The sequence below is a fragment of the Heterodontus francisci genome, unplaced genomic scaffold (genome assembly GCF_036365525.1).
Source record: "Heterodontus francisci isolate sHetFra1 unplaced genomic scaffold, sHetFra1.hap1 HAP1_SCAFFOLD_102, whole genome shotgun sequence".
Classification (NCBI taxonomy): domain Eukaryota; kingdom Metazoa; phylum Chordata; class Chondrichthyes; order Heterodontiformes; family Heterodontidae; genus Heterodontus; species Heterodontus francisci.
In genome coordinates this window covers 3,198,673-3,217,327 of record NW_027140380.1, presented here as the reverse complement: position 1 = coordinate 3,217,327, position 18,655 = coordinate 3,198,673, and the positions used below count along the sequence as shown (strand labels likewise).

The 18,655-nt window shown below is 43.3% G+C and overlaps 1 protein-coding gene across 1 annotated transcript; it reads left to right on the top strand.

Moving 5' to 3' along the window:
• The first annotated feature begins 17,622 nt into the window (after positions 1-17,622).
• On the top strand, positions 17,623-18,012 carry LOC137359397 (histone H2A-like). Its single transcript, XM_068025379.1, has one exon. It carries the CDS (start codon positions 17,623-17,625, stop codon positions 18,010-18,012), a length of 390 nt encoding a protein of 129 aa, XP_067881480.1.
• Positions 18,013-18,655: the final 643 nt, after the last annotated feature.

The following is an 18,655-nucleotide window of genomic DNA, read 5'->3' as shown; positions in this document are numbered from 1 at the left end:
TTTCACTCCAATTCAGTAGAGCTGATAGGTTGATACATCAATCGCAGTACAAAAACAAACTCACTATCAGATCTAAATAAACTCTGTCACCATGGTTACATTTTAAATATAAAACTTGAAACAGAACAGACAAAATTTACATGATTGAAAGGTACAGAATGAATGCAAGGAGGCTTCAAGGGGATTTGGACAGGGTAAGTGAATGGGCAAGAACATGGCAGATGGAATATAATGTGAATAAGTGTGAATTTCTCCACTTTGGGAGAATAAACAGAAAGACAGAGTATTTCTTAAATAGTGAGAGGTTGGGAAGTGTCGATGTCCAAAGGCACCTGGGTGTCCTTGTTCATGAGACACTAAAAGCTAGTGTGCAGGTGCAGAAAGCAATTAGGAAGGCAAATGGTATGTTGGCTTCATTGAAAGGGGATTTGAGTACATGGTTAAAGATGCATTGCTTCAATTGTATAAAGTCTGGCTGAGACTGCACCTGGAGTATTCTGTACTATTTTGGTTTTCTTATTGAAGGAAGGATAGACTTGTCACAGAGGGAGTGCAACAGAGATTCACCGGACTAATCCCCTGGGATGGTGGGATTGTCTTATGATGAGAGACTGCAGAAACTGGGCCGAAATTCTCTGGAGTTTCGAAGAATGAAAGGTGATCTCATTGAAACTTACAAAATTCTTACAGGGTGTGACAGGGTAGATATGGATAGGATGTTTCCTCTGTCTGGTGAGTCTAGAACAAGGGGACACAGACTCAGAATAAGGGCAGGCCATTTGAGACTGAGATGAGCAGGAATTTCTTTACTCAGAGGGTGGGAAATCTGTGGAATTCTTTATCCCAGTGGGCTGTGGAAGATCAATCATTGAACATATTCAAGACAGAAATCGATAGATTTCTAAATACTAACAGGATCAAGGGATATGGAGATAGCAGGAAAAATGGCGTAGAGGTAGATGATCAGTCACGATCTGTTTGAACGTTGGAGCAGGCTTGATGGGCTAAATGGCCTAATGCCCCTATTTCCTGTCATCTTTTGAATCCCAATAATGTACATCGGAACGTTAGACCAAGTTATGCATTACATACCAGTTCAACAATCCCACACAGATTAAGACTGAAAGATACAGTATCAATTCCATTACTACAAAATGAAGGACTTGGAGCTTGCAGACCAGCCCATGTATAAGATTGAAAGTTATATTTTCATTCACAATCGTTTTCACAGAGCTAAATATTAAATACCAATCCACAACTTGTACAGGACTACCAAATAAAACCTACAACTGTAAAATACAGTTAATCCATATTTTAAATTAAACACAAGGCAAACAAATATTGATACATTAAGAGAGTGGGAAACAGTGAGAGCAGAGTGGAGCAGAAAGAGCCCAGGAGAGAGAGGGAGCAAGAGTTCACTCGGAGAGCAGGGAACTGCGAGAGCACGTGTCAAAAAAGGCAAATGAATCCACAATTAATGGGAAAACACTGAATGGTGTAGAGGAAGTGAGGGACGTTGGAGTGAATGTCCACAGATCCCTGAAGTAGCAGTACAGGTTAATAAGCTGGTTCAGCAGGTATATGGAATCATTTCCTTTATTAACTGAGGTATAGAGTATAAGGGTGACCTGGTATCCATGTCAATAAGTCACTGACAGTTAACATGCAGGTGCAGCAAGCAATTAGGAAGGCTAATAGTATGTTAGCCTTTATCACAAGAGGATTTGAGTACAGGAGTAGTGAATTCTTGCTTCAATTGTATAGAACCCTGGTTAGACCGCACTTGGAGTACTGTGTACAGTTTTGGTCTCCTTACCTTAGGCAGGATATTATTGCCATGGAGGGAGTTCAACGAAGGTTCATCAGACTTGTTCCTGGGATGGTGGGATTGTCCAATGAAGTGAGATTGGGGAAACTGTGGCTGTATTCTCTAGAGTTTTGAAGAATGAGAGGTGATCTCATTGAAACCGACAAAATACTTAAAGGACAGTCAGGGTAGATAAAACTAAGATGTTTCTCCTGGTTGGGGAGTCGAAAATCAGGGGACACAATTTCAAAATAAGGGGGAAGCCACTTAGGACAGAGATGAGGAGAAATGTTGTTACTCAGAGGGTTGTGAATCTTTGGAATTCTCTACCCCAGAGGGCTGTGGAAGCTCAGTCGTTGAGTATGTTTAAAGCAGAGATTGACAGATTTGTAAATACAAATGACATAAGGGAATATGAGGAAAGTGTGGGAAAAAGGGCATTGAAGTGGATGTTCAGCCATGATCATATTGAATGGCGGGGCAGTCTCGATGGGCTGAATGGCCGACTCCTGCTCCTATGTTTCGCTGTTCCTAACTCCACATTATCGATGAGACACAGCCTCAGGCCGACTTGTCGGGTAGTGCAAACAGATAACACTGCTTCTGATCTTCACCAGAACAGAGAGTGAGATGTAAAATTGATCATCAAACAAACTGTGAGAGAATACAACAGAATAAAACACATGGAGAGACACTGTGGAATAACAAATAGATTTGATTGGAATGTTGAATTTTGATTGGAATGGATAAAACACCAGAAACAGCAGATTAAATTGGGATTCTCATCATTATATTGATCTGAGACAGAAAAGAGAAACTGATGAGAAGGAAGAATGGAACTGTTAAGTTTTTTTGAGTTTTTCACTCACCCATGAAAGCTGATTAAAAAAAGATGCAAATAACAGAGAATTTCACCAAAAAGGGAGATTAAATGCTGCCGAAACCTTGGTTCGAAGGATGTCCCAACAGATCACCTGTTTAACTGTCTCCTCACTGGGGGATTTCAATCAGTGAGCAATATTATTCGCTACCTTTTTTTTGTTCAATGAACCCAGAACTGTCACTTGGAGTTAATATCTGCATTCCGACTCCTGAATATTTTCTGGACACATTTCCTGCTGAAAGAACTAAGAACTCTTTTCTAATTTACACAATACTATATACACATTCATCAAACCTCTTAAGCTGGCATCCTTGGTGCTGCTCTCTCTTCTCCCAAACCTCATCTCATGTGACTGTTGCATCATCACTCTGACAGTGGGAGGGGTTGATCCCACTATCTTCAGCATTAACCCTTTACATCCTTATACTACACTGTCTGTCCAAACAAATGGGTGGAGGGAACTTCCTTCATTTATTCAAACACTTGAAAATCAACTCAAAGCCATCAGAGAGAGAGAGAGGGAGAGAGAGAGTCAGAGAACTTCCTGCATCCAGTCCTGACCCTGTCACACTCAGCAGCTGCTCACCCAGACCCCACTCTCATCAACACTGAACATTGTTACAGAGACCCTTCAAATAATGTTTATAAAAGGCGGAAAAATTCAAAGTTCATCGCAGCCGGATTGAACGGAACAAAGTTTAATATCTTATCACCTTCTCTCAATACCCACGAGACATAGGTTTTCTTATTTGGTTCCTTTGATTTTTCTTGTTCCTGATTGACAAATATTCCAAACCTCGGATCAACCCTCCCACTCGCGTCATGTCCCCAGTCTCGGTTAAAAGCAACACATAACGAGACCAACACTCTGAAACAGACTACGCAGTCACACTTTCCTTCAGTGAGATTAATGTCGAGCTGTTTTCCAGATTGAATGTAACCGTGAACAAATTTGTATCAAAGAAGTTGCCTTTGGCGCATCAGCACTGAATTTCTGGACAAGGAGGAACAGCCATTCCCAGCTCACATCCTTCACAAAGGCTGTTTTCTCCTGTGACTGAAATTCATCATGTAATTTGAATTCCAAGTTCAAGTTCACAAAACAGAGATGTAAATGATTGATAAGGAAACTTCGAAAGCATATCACGAATGTGAAATAAGGCTCTGCTGGGAGTTGAACCCAAGCTCTTCTGTTCACTAGACATGTGCTTTAACCAACTAAGCTACAGAGCCAAATCACAAATGCTTGCATAGTTGAAATCAGAGGAGGATCTGTTTATTCTCATCACACTTCTCCACTGGTCACAACATATTTTAACTTTTCCTACTTACTGATACAGTCATATACTCTATTTTTCCCAAAACTGAGAATGGAGGTGGAGGGGCGACATGATAGAGGTTGACAAAGTTATGAGTGGCAGAGACAGAGTGGATAGTCAGAAGCTTTTTCACAGGGTGACAGAGTCAGTTACGAGGGGACAGAGGTTTAAGGCGAGGGGGGCAAAGTTTAGAGGGGATGTGCGAGGCAAGTTCTTTACACAGAGGGTGGTGAGTGCCTGGAACTTGCTGCCGGGGAAGGTGGTGGAAGCAGGGAAGATAGCGAGGTTTAAGAGGCATCTTGACAAATACATGAATAGGATGGGAAGAGAGGGATACGGTCCCCTGAAGTGCAGAAGGTTTTAGTTTAGACAGGCATCAAGATCGGCGCGGGCTTGGAGGGCCGAATGGCCTGTTCCTGTGCTGTACTGTTGTTTGTTCTTTGGACATAGATAACACGTTTATAGATGTGGTCACCTCACAGCTTAAGAGTATGCAGGGAGAGAGGGAATGGGTGACCACCAGGCAGTCAAAAAGAATCAGGCAGGTAGTGCAGGACACCCCGAGTGCGTCTCACTCTCCAGCAGGTATTCAGTTCTGAATACAGAGGACAATGATGCTTCACCTGGGGAGTGCAGCCGGAACCAAGTCCATGACACCATGGGTGACTCAGCAGCAAAGGGGAGTACAGGGAAGACTGGAAAAGCCATAGTGATAGGTGATTCAATCGTCAAGGGAACAATCAGGTGTTTCTATGGCCACAGACGTGAATCCAGGAATGGAGTGTTGGCTCCCTGGTGCCAGGGTCAAGGATGTCATTGAGCAGTTACAGAGCACCCTGAAGCGGGAGGGTGAACAGCCAGCAGTGGTAGTCCACATCAGAACCAACAACATAGGTAGATATAAGGATGTTGTGCTGCAGTCAGAACGTAGGGAGCAAGGTAAGAAATTAGCAAGCAGGACATCAAAAGTAATAATCTCCGGATTACTCCCAGTGCCACGTGCAAGTGAGTACAGGAATAGATGGATAAGACAGATGAATGTACAGGAATAGATGGATAAGACAGATGAACGTGTGGCTGGAAAGATGGTGCAGGAGGGAGGACTTTCGATTTTTGGGACAGGTTGGACGGGTTGCACCTGAACCGAGCCAGGACGGATTTCCTTGCAGGATGTTTTGCTCGTGCTGTTGGGGAGGGTTTAAACTAGTTTGGCAGGGAGATGGGGACTTGAAGGTAGAGTCAGATCAGAAATGAAAATGGAAGGCAGAAAATTAATGGAGTCTGGAAGAGAGAGGAAACACTGATTCGACAATTCAAAACAAAAAATGTTGGCAGTGCTCAAGGATATCTAAATCAATGCAAGGAGTATAGCAAATGAAGCAGATGAGCTCAGGGCACAGTTAGACACACGGCAGTATGATATCATAGCTATTACACAAACATGGCTAAAGGAGGGACAGGCGTGGCAGCTCAATCTTCCTGGTTACAGGGTTTTCAGACGTGAGAGGGAAGGGGATAAAAAAGGAGGGGGAGTGGCAATTTTGGTCAAAGAAACTATTACAGCTGTGAGGAGGGATGATATGTTGGAAGGTTTATCAAATGAGACCGTATAGATTGAGCTGAGGAACAAAAAAGAGGCAATCACACTGCTGTGAGTGTACTATAGACCCCAAAACAGTCAGAGGGAGATGGAAGAGCAGATATGTAGGCAAATATCTGAGAAGTGCAAGAACAATAGGGCAGTAACAGTGGGGGATTTGTACCACCCTAACATTAACTGGGATACTTTTTGTGTAGAGGGAATTGAGGGACAGAATTCTTGAGGTGCATTCAGGAGTACTTTTTTAGCCAATATGTAGCAAGTCCAACAAGAGAGGGTGAAGTTTTAGACTTAGTTTTAGGAAATGAAGAGGGGCAGGTGGAAGGAGCGGCAGTGGGACAGCAATTTGGTGGTAGTGATCATAATTCAGTCAGTTTCAATATAATGATGGAAAGGACAAGGACAGAACAGGAGTTAGAGTTCTCAATTGGGGTAAGACCAACTCTACTAAGGTGAAGATTGATTTATCGAAAGTGGACTGAAAACAGGTAGTTGAAGGTAAATCAGTGTCAGAGCAGTGGGAAGAATTCAAAGGGGAGATTCAAGGGGTTCAGAGTCAACATGTTCCCACAAAGAAAAAGGGTGGGAAGGCCAAATCTAGAGCCCCATGGATGTCAAGGAGTTTACGGGTATAATAAGGCAGGAAAGGAAAGTTTATGCCCAACACAGAGAACTGAATACTACAGAAAGCCGAGAGGAGTATAGAATGTGGAGGGGGGAAATCAACACTGAAATTAGGAAAGTTAAGCGACAGCATAAAAGAATATTGGCAATCAAAATTATGGTGAACCCAAAGATGTTTTATCAATACATTGAGATTTAAAGGATAAATAAGGAAAGAATAGGGCACAGAAAAGACCAAAAAGGTAACCTATGTGTAGGGCAGAAGATGCTGGCATTGTTCTGAATAAATACTTTGCATCTGTCTTCACAAAAGAGGGGGAAGATGCATATATTGTAGATAAGGAAGAGGGGTGTGAAGTATGGATGTGATCCATACAGAGGGAGACAGGACATATTAATGGGATTAGTGTATATGAAAGTTGATAAATCACGAGCGCCGGATGGAATGCACCTCAGACTGTTAAAAAGAAGCAAGAGAGGAAATAGCAGAAGAGCTGATCATCATTTTCCAGACCTCACTGCATACAGGTGTGGTGATGGAGGATTGGAGGACTGCTAACGTTGTACCTTTGTTTAAAAAGGGAGTGAGGGAGACCAAATAATTACAGGCCAGTCAGTCTAACATCAGTAGTGGGCAAATTGTTGGAATCTATTCTGAGAGACAGGATAAAATGTTACTTCGAAAGGCACAGATTAATCAAGGATAGTCAGCATGGATTTGTTAAGGGAAGATCTTGTCTAACCAACTTGATCGAAATTTTGAAGAATTAAGAAGGAAGATAGATGAGGGTAGTGCAGTTGATGTAGTCTTCACGGATGTAAATGTAGGTGGTATGAGTTTGCAGATGGCACAAAGATTGGCTGTGTGGTAAATAGCAAGGAGGATAGCCGTAGACTGCAGGAAGATCTTCATGGTCTGGTCAGATGGACAGAAAAATGGCAAATGGAATTCAATTCAGAAGTGTGAGTTGATGCACTTGGGGAGGTTAAACAAGGCAAAGGAATACACAATTAATTGGAGAAGACTGAGAGGTGTAGAGGAAGTGAGGGACCTTGGAGTAAATGTCCACAGATCCCTGAAGGTAGCAGGACAGGTCGTTAAGGTGGTAAGAAGGCATATGGAATCCTTTCCTTTATTAGCCGAGGTATAGATTTAAGAGCAGGGAGGTTATGCTGGAACTGTATAAATCATTAGTCAGGCCACAATGAATACTGTATGCAGTTCTGATCACCTTATTACAGAAAGGATGTAATTGCACTAGAGAGGGTGCAGAGGAGATTCACGAGGATGTTGCCGGGATTGGAAAAATGCAGCTATGAGGAAAGACTGGATAGGCTGGGGCTGTTCTCCTTGGCACAGAGAAGGCTGAGGGGAAATCTCATTGAAACATAAAAAATTTTGAGGTGCCTGGATAGAGTTGAAGTGAAGGGCCTATTTACCTTAGCAGAGAGGTCAGTGACTGGGGGAAACAGATTTAAAGTGATCTACACTAATGGAATTGATTCTGTATCTTTCCATTTCACAGTGTGGGTGAGTTCTGAACTGGTATCTAATTTGTGTCTCAGGTTACAATATCTTTCAGCATCTTAGAAACTTTCTCTGTAATGAATGTTGAACTTGGATGTAACTTGAATCTCAGGGTACACTATGGGGATGTTTAAACATCCTTTATCATGAATGGATGTGAGCTTTGAGTATATTATTTAATTTAAATCTCAGGGTACAGCATTTCGTTAGATTCTGTGCCATTCAATCAATACTGTGTGCCAATTCTATCTGATATTTAATTGATAGCTAAGTCAGCATTATATTTAGATTGACACATTGTATTTCAATCTGTTAATGAGTGTGACTTTGACCTGGGATTGAGGTATCTGACTGTCAATGGGACTGAATTGGGGTGAAATGGAAACAACTTATTTCTCTCCTGCTTTGTTTGATTGTTGGATTGAAAGTGTGTCTCTGGAACTCGGGATCAATGTGGGCCTGACTACTTCTGCAGTCTGAGACCAGGGAACTGATGACTTGTCTATCCCTCTGCACTCTGAGTGATAATGTACCTACTGTGTGTGAGAGGAGCTGGCTGCACTGTTCCTTGTGCCTCGAGTGCAGCAACCATCACATTCATCACGATTCCTTCAAGTATTTGCCTGTATGAAGAAAAAATATGTCTTCACTCAAGAACAGGGGAGGTGCAAAATATCAAAGAGGTGAATTTAATTTCGCAATTAATAATCATTAAAAACACCCACAAATGAAAACCAGTGTCAGTATCTGTCTCCACTGAAGTACTGAAGCTCCCAGCTCCTGCATCACAAGTATTCTGGGCAGATCCATCCAGACAAAACACTGCACTGGGATCGTCCCAACTGCTCGATGCTCGACACATATTTCCAGCCACCCTGCTTCATATGCACAAATAAAGAAAAATAAAGCCCCATATGTATATCCCTCAATTCCTTTCTTCCCATACAGTTGTTCCACCTCCCCTTAAATGCATCGATATTATCGCCTCGACCTCTCCCTGTGGTTGCAAATTCCAGATTCTACCCACTCACTACATTAATACCTTTTTCATGAATTCCTCATTGGTTTTATGAATGTCGATTTTATATTTTTGGCTCTTGTTTCAGACAACACCACAAGAGGAAACATATCTGCATGTATTCTATAGAAGCCCTTCACTATTTCCTCACTTTTTTCATTTGTTAGTGTGATGTAGGCATCACTGGCTATGCCAGCATTTATTGCCCATGCCAAATTGCCCTTGACAAAATGGTGGTGAGCTGCATTCTTGAGCTGCTGCAGTCCCTGAGATATAGGCATTCCAACGGTGCTGTTTGGAAGGGAGTTCCAGGATTTTGACCCAGCGACAGTGCAGGAATGGTGATATAGTTCCAAGTCAGGATGGTGTGTGGCTTGGAGGGAAACATGCAGGTGGTAGTGTTCCCATGCATCTGCTGCCCTTGTCCTTGTTGGTGGTAGAGGTTCCAGGTTTGGAAGGTACTGTCGAAGAAGCCTTGGTGTGTTGCTGCCGTGCATCTTTTAGCTGGTACGCACTGCTGCCACTGTGCATCAGTGGTGAATGGAGTGAATATTGAAGGTGGTGGATGTGGGCAATCAAACAGGCTACTTGAGTGTTGTTGGAGCTGCACTCATCCAGGCAAGTGGGCAGTATTCCATCACACTCCTGACTTGTGCCTTGTGAATGGTGGACGGATGTGGGGAAACAGGAGGTCAGTTACTCGCCACAGAATTCCTAGCCTCTGACCTGCTCTTGCAGTCACAGCACTTATATGGCTGGTCCAGTTCAGTTTCTGGTCAATGGTAACCAATGGTCAATGTTAATGGTGGGGGATTCAGTGATGGTAATGCCATTGAACATCAAGGGGAGATGATTAGATTCTCTCTTGTTTGAGATGGTCATTGCCTGGCACTTATCTGATGCCAATGTTACTTGTCACTTATCAGCCCAAGCCTGGATGTTGTGCAGGTCTTGCTGCATCTGGACATGGGCTGCTTCAGTATCTGAGGAGTCATGAATGGTGCTGAACATTGGGCAATCATCAGAAAACATCCACACTTCTGGCCTTGTGATGGAGGGAAGGTCGTTGATGAAGCTGCTGAAGATGGTTGGGCCTAGAACACGAGCCTAAGGAATTCCAGCTGTAATGGCCGGAGACTGAGATGATTGACCTGAACAACCACAGCCATCTTCCTTCGTGCTAGGTATGACTGCAAACAGCAGAGCATTTTGCCCCGATTTCTATTTACATTGGTTTTGCTAGGGCTGCCTTGTTGCCATACATGTCAAAGGCTGCCTTGATGTCAAGGGCAGTCACTCCCACCTCACAATGCAATGTTTCTTTAACTCGAAAATAAAAGCAAAAGTCTGTAGATGCTGGAAATATGAAATAAACAAAAATGCTGGAAATACTCAGCAGTTCAGGCAGCATTTGTGGAGGGAGAAACACAATTAACATTTCAGGTCTGTGTCCTTTCATTTTACAATATGCTTTATGTCCTGGTAGATAACAGTGCATTCAGTCTGCAGTAATGGAATTAATACTGTATCCTCCAGTCTGACCACTTGTGAGATTTGTGGAGTGGTGTGTAACATGTAGCTCAGTCTGCAGTCTGGTTACATTATTGAGATTAATTCTGTACTTTACGATCAGGTACTGTTTGTCTGTTCTATCTGACATTGAATTTGTAGTTCAGGCTGCTGTCTTGTGAGAGTGACACAGTGCCTTGCAATCTGATAGTGGGTGTGATTTTGGACTGGGATTGATGTATCTACCTGTCAGTGGGACGGAGTTGGGGTGAAATGGAAACAACTTCAGTCTGTCATGCTCTGTGTGACTGTTGGATTGACTGTTAGTCTCTGGAACTTGGGATCAGTGCCAGTCTGACCAGTACTGCTGGCAGTGATTGTGGAACTGATGTCTCTTTTCTCTGTGAGTGATACTGTACTTACTGTGTGTGAGAAGCCGGCTGCACTTCCCCTTGTGCTGAGGCATCATTCTATTTATTCTACTTCCTTCAAATATTTGCCTGTAGAAAGAAAAAGTATTTATTATAATTCAGGAAGAGGTGTGGTGGATGTTACAAGAGAGACCAAAACAATCTTTGAATGAATAATCATTGTGAACAATCACAAAGGAAACCCAGCAATACAAACAGAGTCAGTGTCTGATTCCACTGCAGTCCTTCAGCCCCCAGCTACTGCATACCAGGGGCTTTGGCCGTTTTACAACAATTAAATGACATCCAGAAACAATCCACTGGGCCATGAATGGGACTGACCGACGGAACAGGGACTTTTACACAGGTCAGATTTCCAGTTCCCGCTCCCATGGTCTAACCGTTCAAGCGAAACCAAACAGCCGCTGTTCAAAATGTGTCCTTCACACTTCTCACCTGGTGCCTATAATAGATTCTCTTTGTGTAACTCCCCACATTCTGACTGTCCGCTTCTATTTCCACACTTCACTGTCCAATAACAATAAACTGCGGGACCAGGCTGGATCGCTCTCTTTGAGCTGGCACGGACATGTTGGGCCGAATGGCATCATTCTGCGCCGGAAATTTTCTATGTTTCTGTTTGCTGAATTGCTGCCTGAATCTGCGCCTGCGCTCCCCTCCCCCAGCACTGCCTGTGAGCGGAAGAAGATGGTTTGAAACAGTCGCGAATGGAGAGATCCCCGTTCCCGGGGGAAGGAAGCAAACAGCAGCCTCCTTCCAGCAGCACATCGCTTTGGGAGCGTGTCCGCAGATAGACACAGAGATCAGCATCGAGTCCGGGGCAAGTTCAGGGGCAGGCGGGGGCTGTTTGTAAGAGGCGGAATGGAGAATCAACTGGTCCCGGAACATGGGGTGAGTGGGGGAAGGGAGAGGCCATTCTCAGGCTGTGTGTCGACGGGGAAAGGAGACAGAATGGGAAGAACCTGTTACTGCAGTGCAGTCAAACAATGATAATATTTGTATGACTGGGCTTCCTTTGTGGGGGCTCATTATTATTCGAGAGATTAAATTCATTAAAATCCTGTATCTTCGATCTCACCTGTATTTTAGTTATAAACATACTTTTGTTCAAACAGACAAATAATTGAATGAACCAGAATAAATGTGATGTTTCCTCCACCCAAGTTACAAGGAAGAGTGTCACCAGCTCCTTCTCACACACAGTCCGTACATTATCACTCACAGAGCGCAGAGACACAGACAGGTCATCAGTTCCACAGTCTCAGACAGCAGAAATAGTTCCAGAGACACATTTTCAATCCATCAATCAAACAGAACAGGAGAGACGGACGTTGTTTCCATGTCACCCCAACTCAGTACCACTGACAGCTAGATTCATAAATCCCAGTCCAAATTCTCACCCACTATCAAATTATCAGTGTGTCAATCCCACAATAGTGCAACCTCAGCTACAAATTAAATACACATAGAACTGACACATGGTTGCTGTTTCAAAGTTACAGAATTAAGGGCGGTGCAATGGTTATCACCGCAGCCTCACAGCTCCAGCGACCCAGGTTCAATTCTAGGTACTGCCTGTGTGGAGTTTGCAAGTTCTCCCTGTGTCTGCGTGGGTTTCCTCCAGGTGCTCCGGTTTCCTCCCACATGACCAAAAGATTTACAGGTTGATAGGTAAATTGGCCATTTTAAATTGCCCCTAGTATAGGTAGGTGGTAGGAAAATATCGGGACAGGTGGGGAAGTGGTAGGAATATTCAATTAGTGTAGGATTAGTATAAATGGGTGGTTGATGGTCGGCACAGACTCGGTGGCCGAAGGGCCTGTTTCAATGCTGTATCTCTAAACTAAACTAATATAATCTGAGATTCAAGTTAAATACCAGCCCAATATTTACACATGTTATCAGTTTATTATCAGTATTAATTCCCATAATGTGTCCAGACATATACATTAGATACTAGTCCAAATCTCAAATGCATAATCAGATTGAGAGATTCTGAAATATAGTATAACCTGAGATACAAACTCAGATTCCAGTTTAAAACTCATCCGGATTGTGAAACTAAAAGATACATTATAAATTTGATGAGTTTAGTCTGAGCTATAAATTACATACCAGTCCTAAAACCTCATAGTGTCAGATGGAAGACACTGGACAATTCCAGACTGAGCTCATTTTGCACACAAGTCCAAGATTCTCCCTCAGAGTCAGACTGAATGGCATTGATCAAATTGATTAGTACAGCCTGAGTTACATTTGCACATCAATCCTGTATCAGATTGAAAGATACATGATCTTTCGCTATTATGTTCACAGTGACAGATATTTAATACTTGGCAAAACTTCAAACATATTGTCTGCTTAAAACCAACCACATCTGTGGCCTGCTGCTGTGCTGACATTTTATGCAGAATGAATCCAGACTTGCAAACAGTCCCAGGGACGGAAGGTTATATAATGAATCCCCCACTCACACAGAGTACCAGATACTGACAGATAAAGTGATGCTGATACACAGGCTCAGTGCCAGATGCTGAAAAGTATAGGTTGATTATTGCACTCACTCACAGTACATCAGCCCGAGTCATCTAAAGCAACCTAACACACAAATAGTAGCACTGAGAGATTGAGAAAGAGTCCAAAACTCACATAGAGTACCAGGCACTGACAGATACAAACTGAAAACTACACACACATGGATATGGGATTGGCTAACTCACAGAAAACAGAGAGTGGGGATAAATGGAGCATTTTCAGATTGGCAAACTGTAACTAATGGAGTGCCACAGGTACAGTGCTGGGGCCTCAACTATTTATGGTCTATATTAATAACTTGCATGAAGGGACCACGTATATTGTTGCCAAATTTGTAGATGGTACAAAGATAGGTAGGAACGCAAGTTGTGAGGAGGACACAATGTGTCTGCGAAGAGATATAGATAGGTTCAGTCAGTGGGAAAACATTTGGCAGATGGAGTATAATGTGGGGAAATGTGAGATTGTCTACTTTGGCAGGTAGAATAGAAAAACAGAATATTATTTACATAGAGAGAGACTGCAGAATGCTGCTGTACCAAGGAATCTGGGTGTCCAGGTACATGAATTACAAAAATGTTAGCATGAAGGTATAGCAAGTAATTAGGAAGGCAAATGGAATGTTGGCATTTTTAGCAAGGGGAATGGAGTTTAAAAGTAAGGAAGTTTTGCTATAACTTTACAGGGCATTAGTGACATCCCAATTCCATACAGTTTTGGTCTCCTTACATGAGGAGGAATATACTTGCATTGGAATCAGTTCAAAGAAGGTTCACTCGACTGATTGCTGGGATGTTGGATTGTCTTATGAGAAAAAGTTGAGCAGGTTGGGCCTATACTCACTGGAGTTTAGAAGATTGAGTGGTGATCTTATTGAAACCTGTAAGATTCTCAGTGGGCTGGACAGGTAGATGCTGAGAGGATGTTTCTCCATGTGGGGGATTATAGAATTAGGGGCCAGAGTTTAAGATAAGCAGTCTCTCTTTCAAGAAGGAGATGAGGAGGAATTTCTTCTCTGAGAGGGTTGTTAATCTTTGGAATTCTGCTCTCCAGAGGACTGTGGAGGCTGTGTCATTGAATATATTCAACGCAGCGATAGACAGGTTTTTGATCGACAACAGAGTCAATGGTTATGGGGGCAGGCAGGAAAGTGAAGTTATGGCCACAATCAGAACAGCCATGATCTTATTGAGTGGCAGAGCAGGCTTGATGGGCCAAATGGTCTACTCCTGTCCTATTTCGTATCTTCTTCTGTTCTTACACACACACACACACACACACACACACACAACCAATGTGTGGCGGATCTAGAATTAATCTCACTTTCATACACAATACCAGTGACTGAAAGGTACAGAATTAATCTCACAGATAGATACAGTACCACCGACAGGTACAGAATGAATCCCATGCTCACAGTCAGCACCCGGGATAGAAAGATACACGTGATTCCCACCCTCACATAACAATATCAGACTGAGTTACAGAATGATTTCCACATTCATACTGGGCACCAATGACTGCGAATTAATTCATCCCACAATCACACACACTACCAAAGGCTGACAGATACAGAATTAATCCCACACTCCTATGTAGTAGCAAAGACTGACACATACAAAATCATTCTCAAATACTCCTGCAGTACCTGGCAGATTCAGTGACTGCCAAACTCACATAAATCACCAGAGGCTGACAGATAAAGAATGAACTCACACACACACTGAGATACTGACAGATATAGCTTGAATTCAACACATACAGAACCACTGACAGATTCAGACTAAGTCCCAAATCACATAACATTCCAGAGACTGACAGAATGAATCAAATACTCACACACAGTGCCACTGACAGAATGTATTCCACACTCACATACAATACCGAAGACTGCCAGATACAGAATGTATCTCACACTTACACAAAGTACCAGTGAGTGACAGGTACAGAATGAATCCCACATTCACACATGACGCTAGAGATGGACAGCCAAAAAACAATAAGACTGCCAGAATAGATAGAATTCACATCAAAATTCTAAAATATGGCAGAGAAACACTCGACACAAATACATGTCTCATTTCCTTCATCTGGAAGGAGGAGAGCATGTCAGGGGACCTCCGCGTTGCGGTAACTGTGATCATCTTTTTAAAAAGTTGACATGACCGAGTGTGTTAACTATAGAGGGGTATCCCTGCTGTCCACCACAGGGAAGGTCATCACAAGAGTCCTTCTCAACTGCCTCCTCCCCGTGGCTGAAGAGCTCCTACTGGAATCACAATGTGGATTCTGTCCATCAACAGGCACAGTGAACATAATCTTCACAGCAAGACAACTTCAAGAAAATGTCGGGAGCAGCAGCAACCTTTATCCATGGCCTTCTCTGACCTGACAAAGGCCTTCGACTCTACCAACCGAGAGGGATTATGGAATGTCCTCCTCAAACATACTGCACTACGACATGCAAGCTGTAATCCTTGCCAACGGATCTATCACTGACCCAATCCGAGTGCAAACTGGGGTCAAGTACGGCTGTCATCGCACCAATGCTCTTTTCCATCTTCCTTGCCGCAACACTCCACCTCATCTCCTCACACTCAAACACAGTACCTGACAGAGACAGAATGAATCCATACAGCACCAGAGACTGAGTTACCAAATTACATAAAACACTCAAACACAGCAGCCTAGACTAAAAATAAAATTAATTGCACACTCACATGCAATAGCAGAGACACAACGACACAGAATCAGTCAATAAGTGTCCTCCCAACAACAGCCAGGACATTTCCAGGAAGCTCCACACAGGGAGCAGCTCTTTCAATTTTAACTGGGGCTGGAGAGAGTCTTTGTGAAATATACTTCCTGATTGCAGTAAGGGAATTTGTGATTGGTTGCAAATATTTAATCTGATTGGATGGCGAAAGAGACCAAATGTCGAATTACAATATTAAATCGTTGGGACATCTTTCCAAATCACCCAATCACAATCTTTGCTTTTCCCCATCCCTCATTAGCATAGAGCTGTGGGATTGTCTATTTAATCCGCACTCGGAAGGGGTTTGGTTTATTTCTGAGTCTGAAATTGAAACTGAAGATGGTTGAGGAGAAGAAGAAAGCAGCTGCTAAGAAGGGCGCCAAGAAAACCTTAAATAAACCGTCAGCAAAGGGCGGCAAGAAGCGGAGAAAGTCGAGGAAGGAGAGTTACTCCATCTACATCTACAAAGTGATGAAGCAGGTTCACCCCGACACCGGCATCTCCTCCAAGGCCATGGGCATCATGAACTCGTTTGTGAACGATATTTTCGAGCGCATCGCGGGTGAGGCTTCCCGCCTGGCCCATTACAACAAGCGCAGCACCATCAGCTTCCGGGAGATCCAGACCGCCTGCTGCTGCCCGGGGAGCTGGCCAAGCACGCCGTGTCGGAAGGGACAAAGGCGGTGACCAAGTACACCAGCTCCAAGTAAAACTGCACAATGGACTGAAAAACATCCCAAACACAACGGCTCTTTTAAGAGCCACCCACAATCTCTCTGAAAAAGCTGCATCCGAACATCTCTATGAAATCATTTTCAGACAATGTGTAACATAATAAATGTCCCACTGCTGTGTTTTTGTCTGCTGTCCCATAAACCGAACTCAAACCCATAATCCGCTCATCCGCCTTTACTTTTTTGCTTAAAGCTGTTATTGTGGTTTTGCACAGCCCCTGAATGACCGCATTAACAGCTGCTTTCAGCGGTAAGGGTCAGACCTCAGTCCCTTCACTCTATTCCTGAAATGTGAACTGATTCATCATTTTATTAACAGTAACTCTCCGCAGTGTAACAGCCCGGAATGGGATTATTACACAGCAGACTAAGGGCAGTTTGAGGACTCGATCCTGCTTCCTCTTTTCAGAGAAGGACACTGGGTTCTGATTGAAGATAAACTGAATGTTTCCCTTCAGGGAAATGCTGTGAACAGGGATTTAGTACCTCCCGGGACAGTTTGAAAGCAATTGTAGAAAGATCCACAATTTAAATAACATTTTAAACCCGCGTCTGTAATTCGTGACGGAAAAAGTTGAATAAAACAAAATAAAGAGAAGGGATTTTAAATATTTGACGAAGGATGAAATTTATTTTAATCCGCTCCTGTCTGACAATGAAATTGGCGTCTTTTTGAAACTGATAAATTTTCTGCTTCTGATGTTTTGGCGGTAAACCCCGCCCTCTTCTGTTGTCAGTGACCTGATTGGTGATGAATATAGGCAAATGAGGTGAATTAAGTACCGGCCAATGGGGAGAGTTTTCAGTCTATAAGTAAAGTAAATGCGGCAGAAATTATCCATTCTTTGTGAAAGTATTTGCGAGATTGTGGAAATGTCTGGAAGAGGAAAGACCAGCGGCAAAGCTCGGGCCAAGGCCAAGTCTCGCTCCTCCTTGGCTGGATTGCAGTTCCCGGTGGGCCGTGTTCACAGGCTCCTGAGAAAGGGCAACTATGCTGAGCGTGTGGGTGCCGGAGCCCCGGTCTATCTGGCTGCTGTGCTTGAGTATCTGACTGCTGAAATCCTCGAGCTGGCCGGTAACGCGGCCCGGGACAACAAGAAGTGCCGCATCATCCCCAGACACCTGCAGTTGGCCGTCCGCAACGATGAGGAGCTCAACAAGTTGCTGGGGGGAGTGACTATCGCTCAGGGTGGGGTGCTGCCTAATATCCAAGCCGTGCTGCTGCCTAAGAAAACCAGCGCTCAGAGCTCCCAGAAAAAGTAAAGCGGCCAAAATGTCACCTAATAAACCAAAGGCTCTTTTCAGAGCCACCCACAGTCTCTGTGAAAGGGCTGGTTACTGTCTGATTCCAGAATGCCAGTAACAGGACCGAATGAGAACTATTTCAAATGTTTAAGCATCTGTTTCAGTGATTTCTCACTGTCACCCCAAAGCCTGTCTAATTTATTACTTCCACACTGAGTCAGTTATTTGTCCCGTTACAGATTGCTGAATAGAGTCTTACCTCCGTGTGCAGATAAGTAGACAAAAAAATTACAGATTATAACTTCGTAATATATATGATCCATCAAAAGCTTTTTTTATTCCGCTTTTATCAGCACAAAGTCCTGGCCCGATTTTACGAACAGCTTTAAACTAACGCCAGATTTACCATTAATTCGCTTCTTTCTGACACTGAAATTGACGGCTTTTTCGAATTCAAACTTTCTGCCAATTTCAGCCAGTGATTTGTTGTATTTCCTGATTCGAAGCTCTGCGATTGGTTAAGACATGTGAATGAGAAGAGGGTGACCAATCAGAAGTGGGCTCTGGATGGCGCGGGCTCAAATTGCGGGAATTCCAGGTCCCTGAATGACTGAGCTGAAACTGATCAGTTTCACAAACCCTGTCAGTTTCAGTGCAGGAA

Excerpts from the sequence above, each read along its gene's own strand:
- LOC137359397 (XM_068025379.1), top strand. The coding sequence starts at position 17,623 with ATGTCTGGAAGAGGAAAGACCAGCGGCAAAGCTCGGGCCAAGGCCAAG.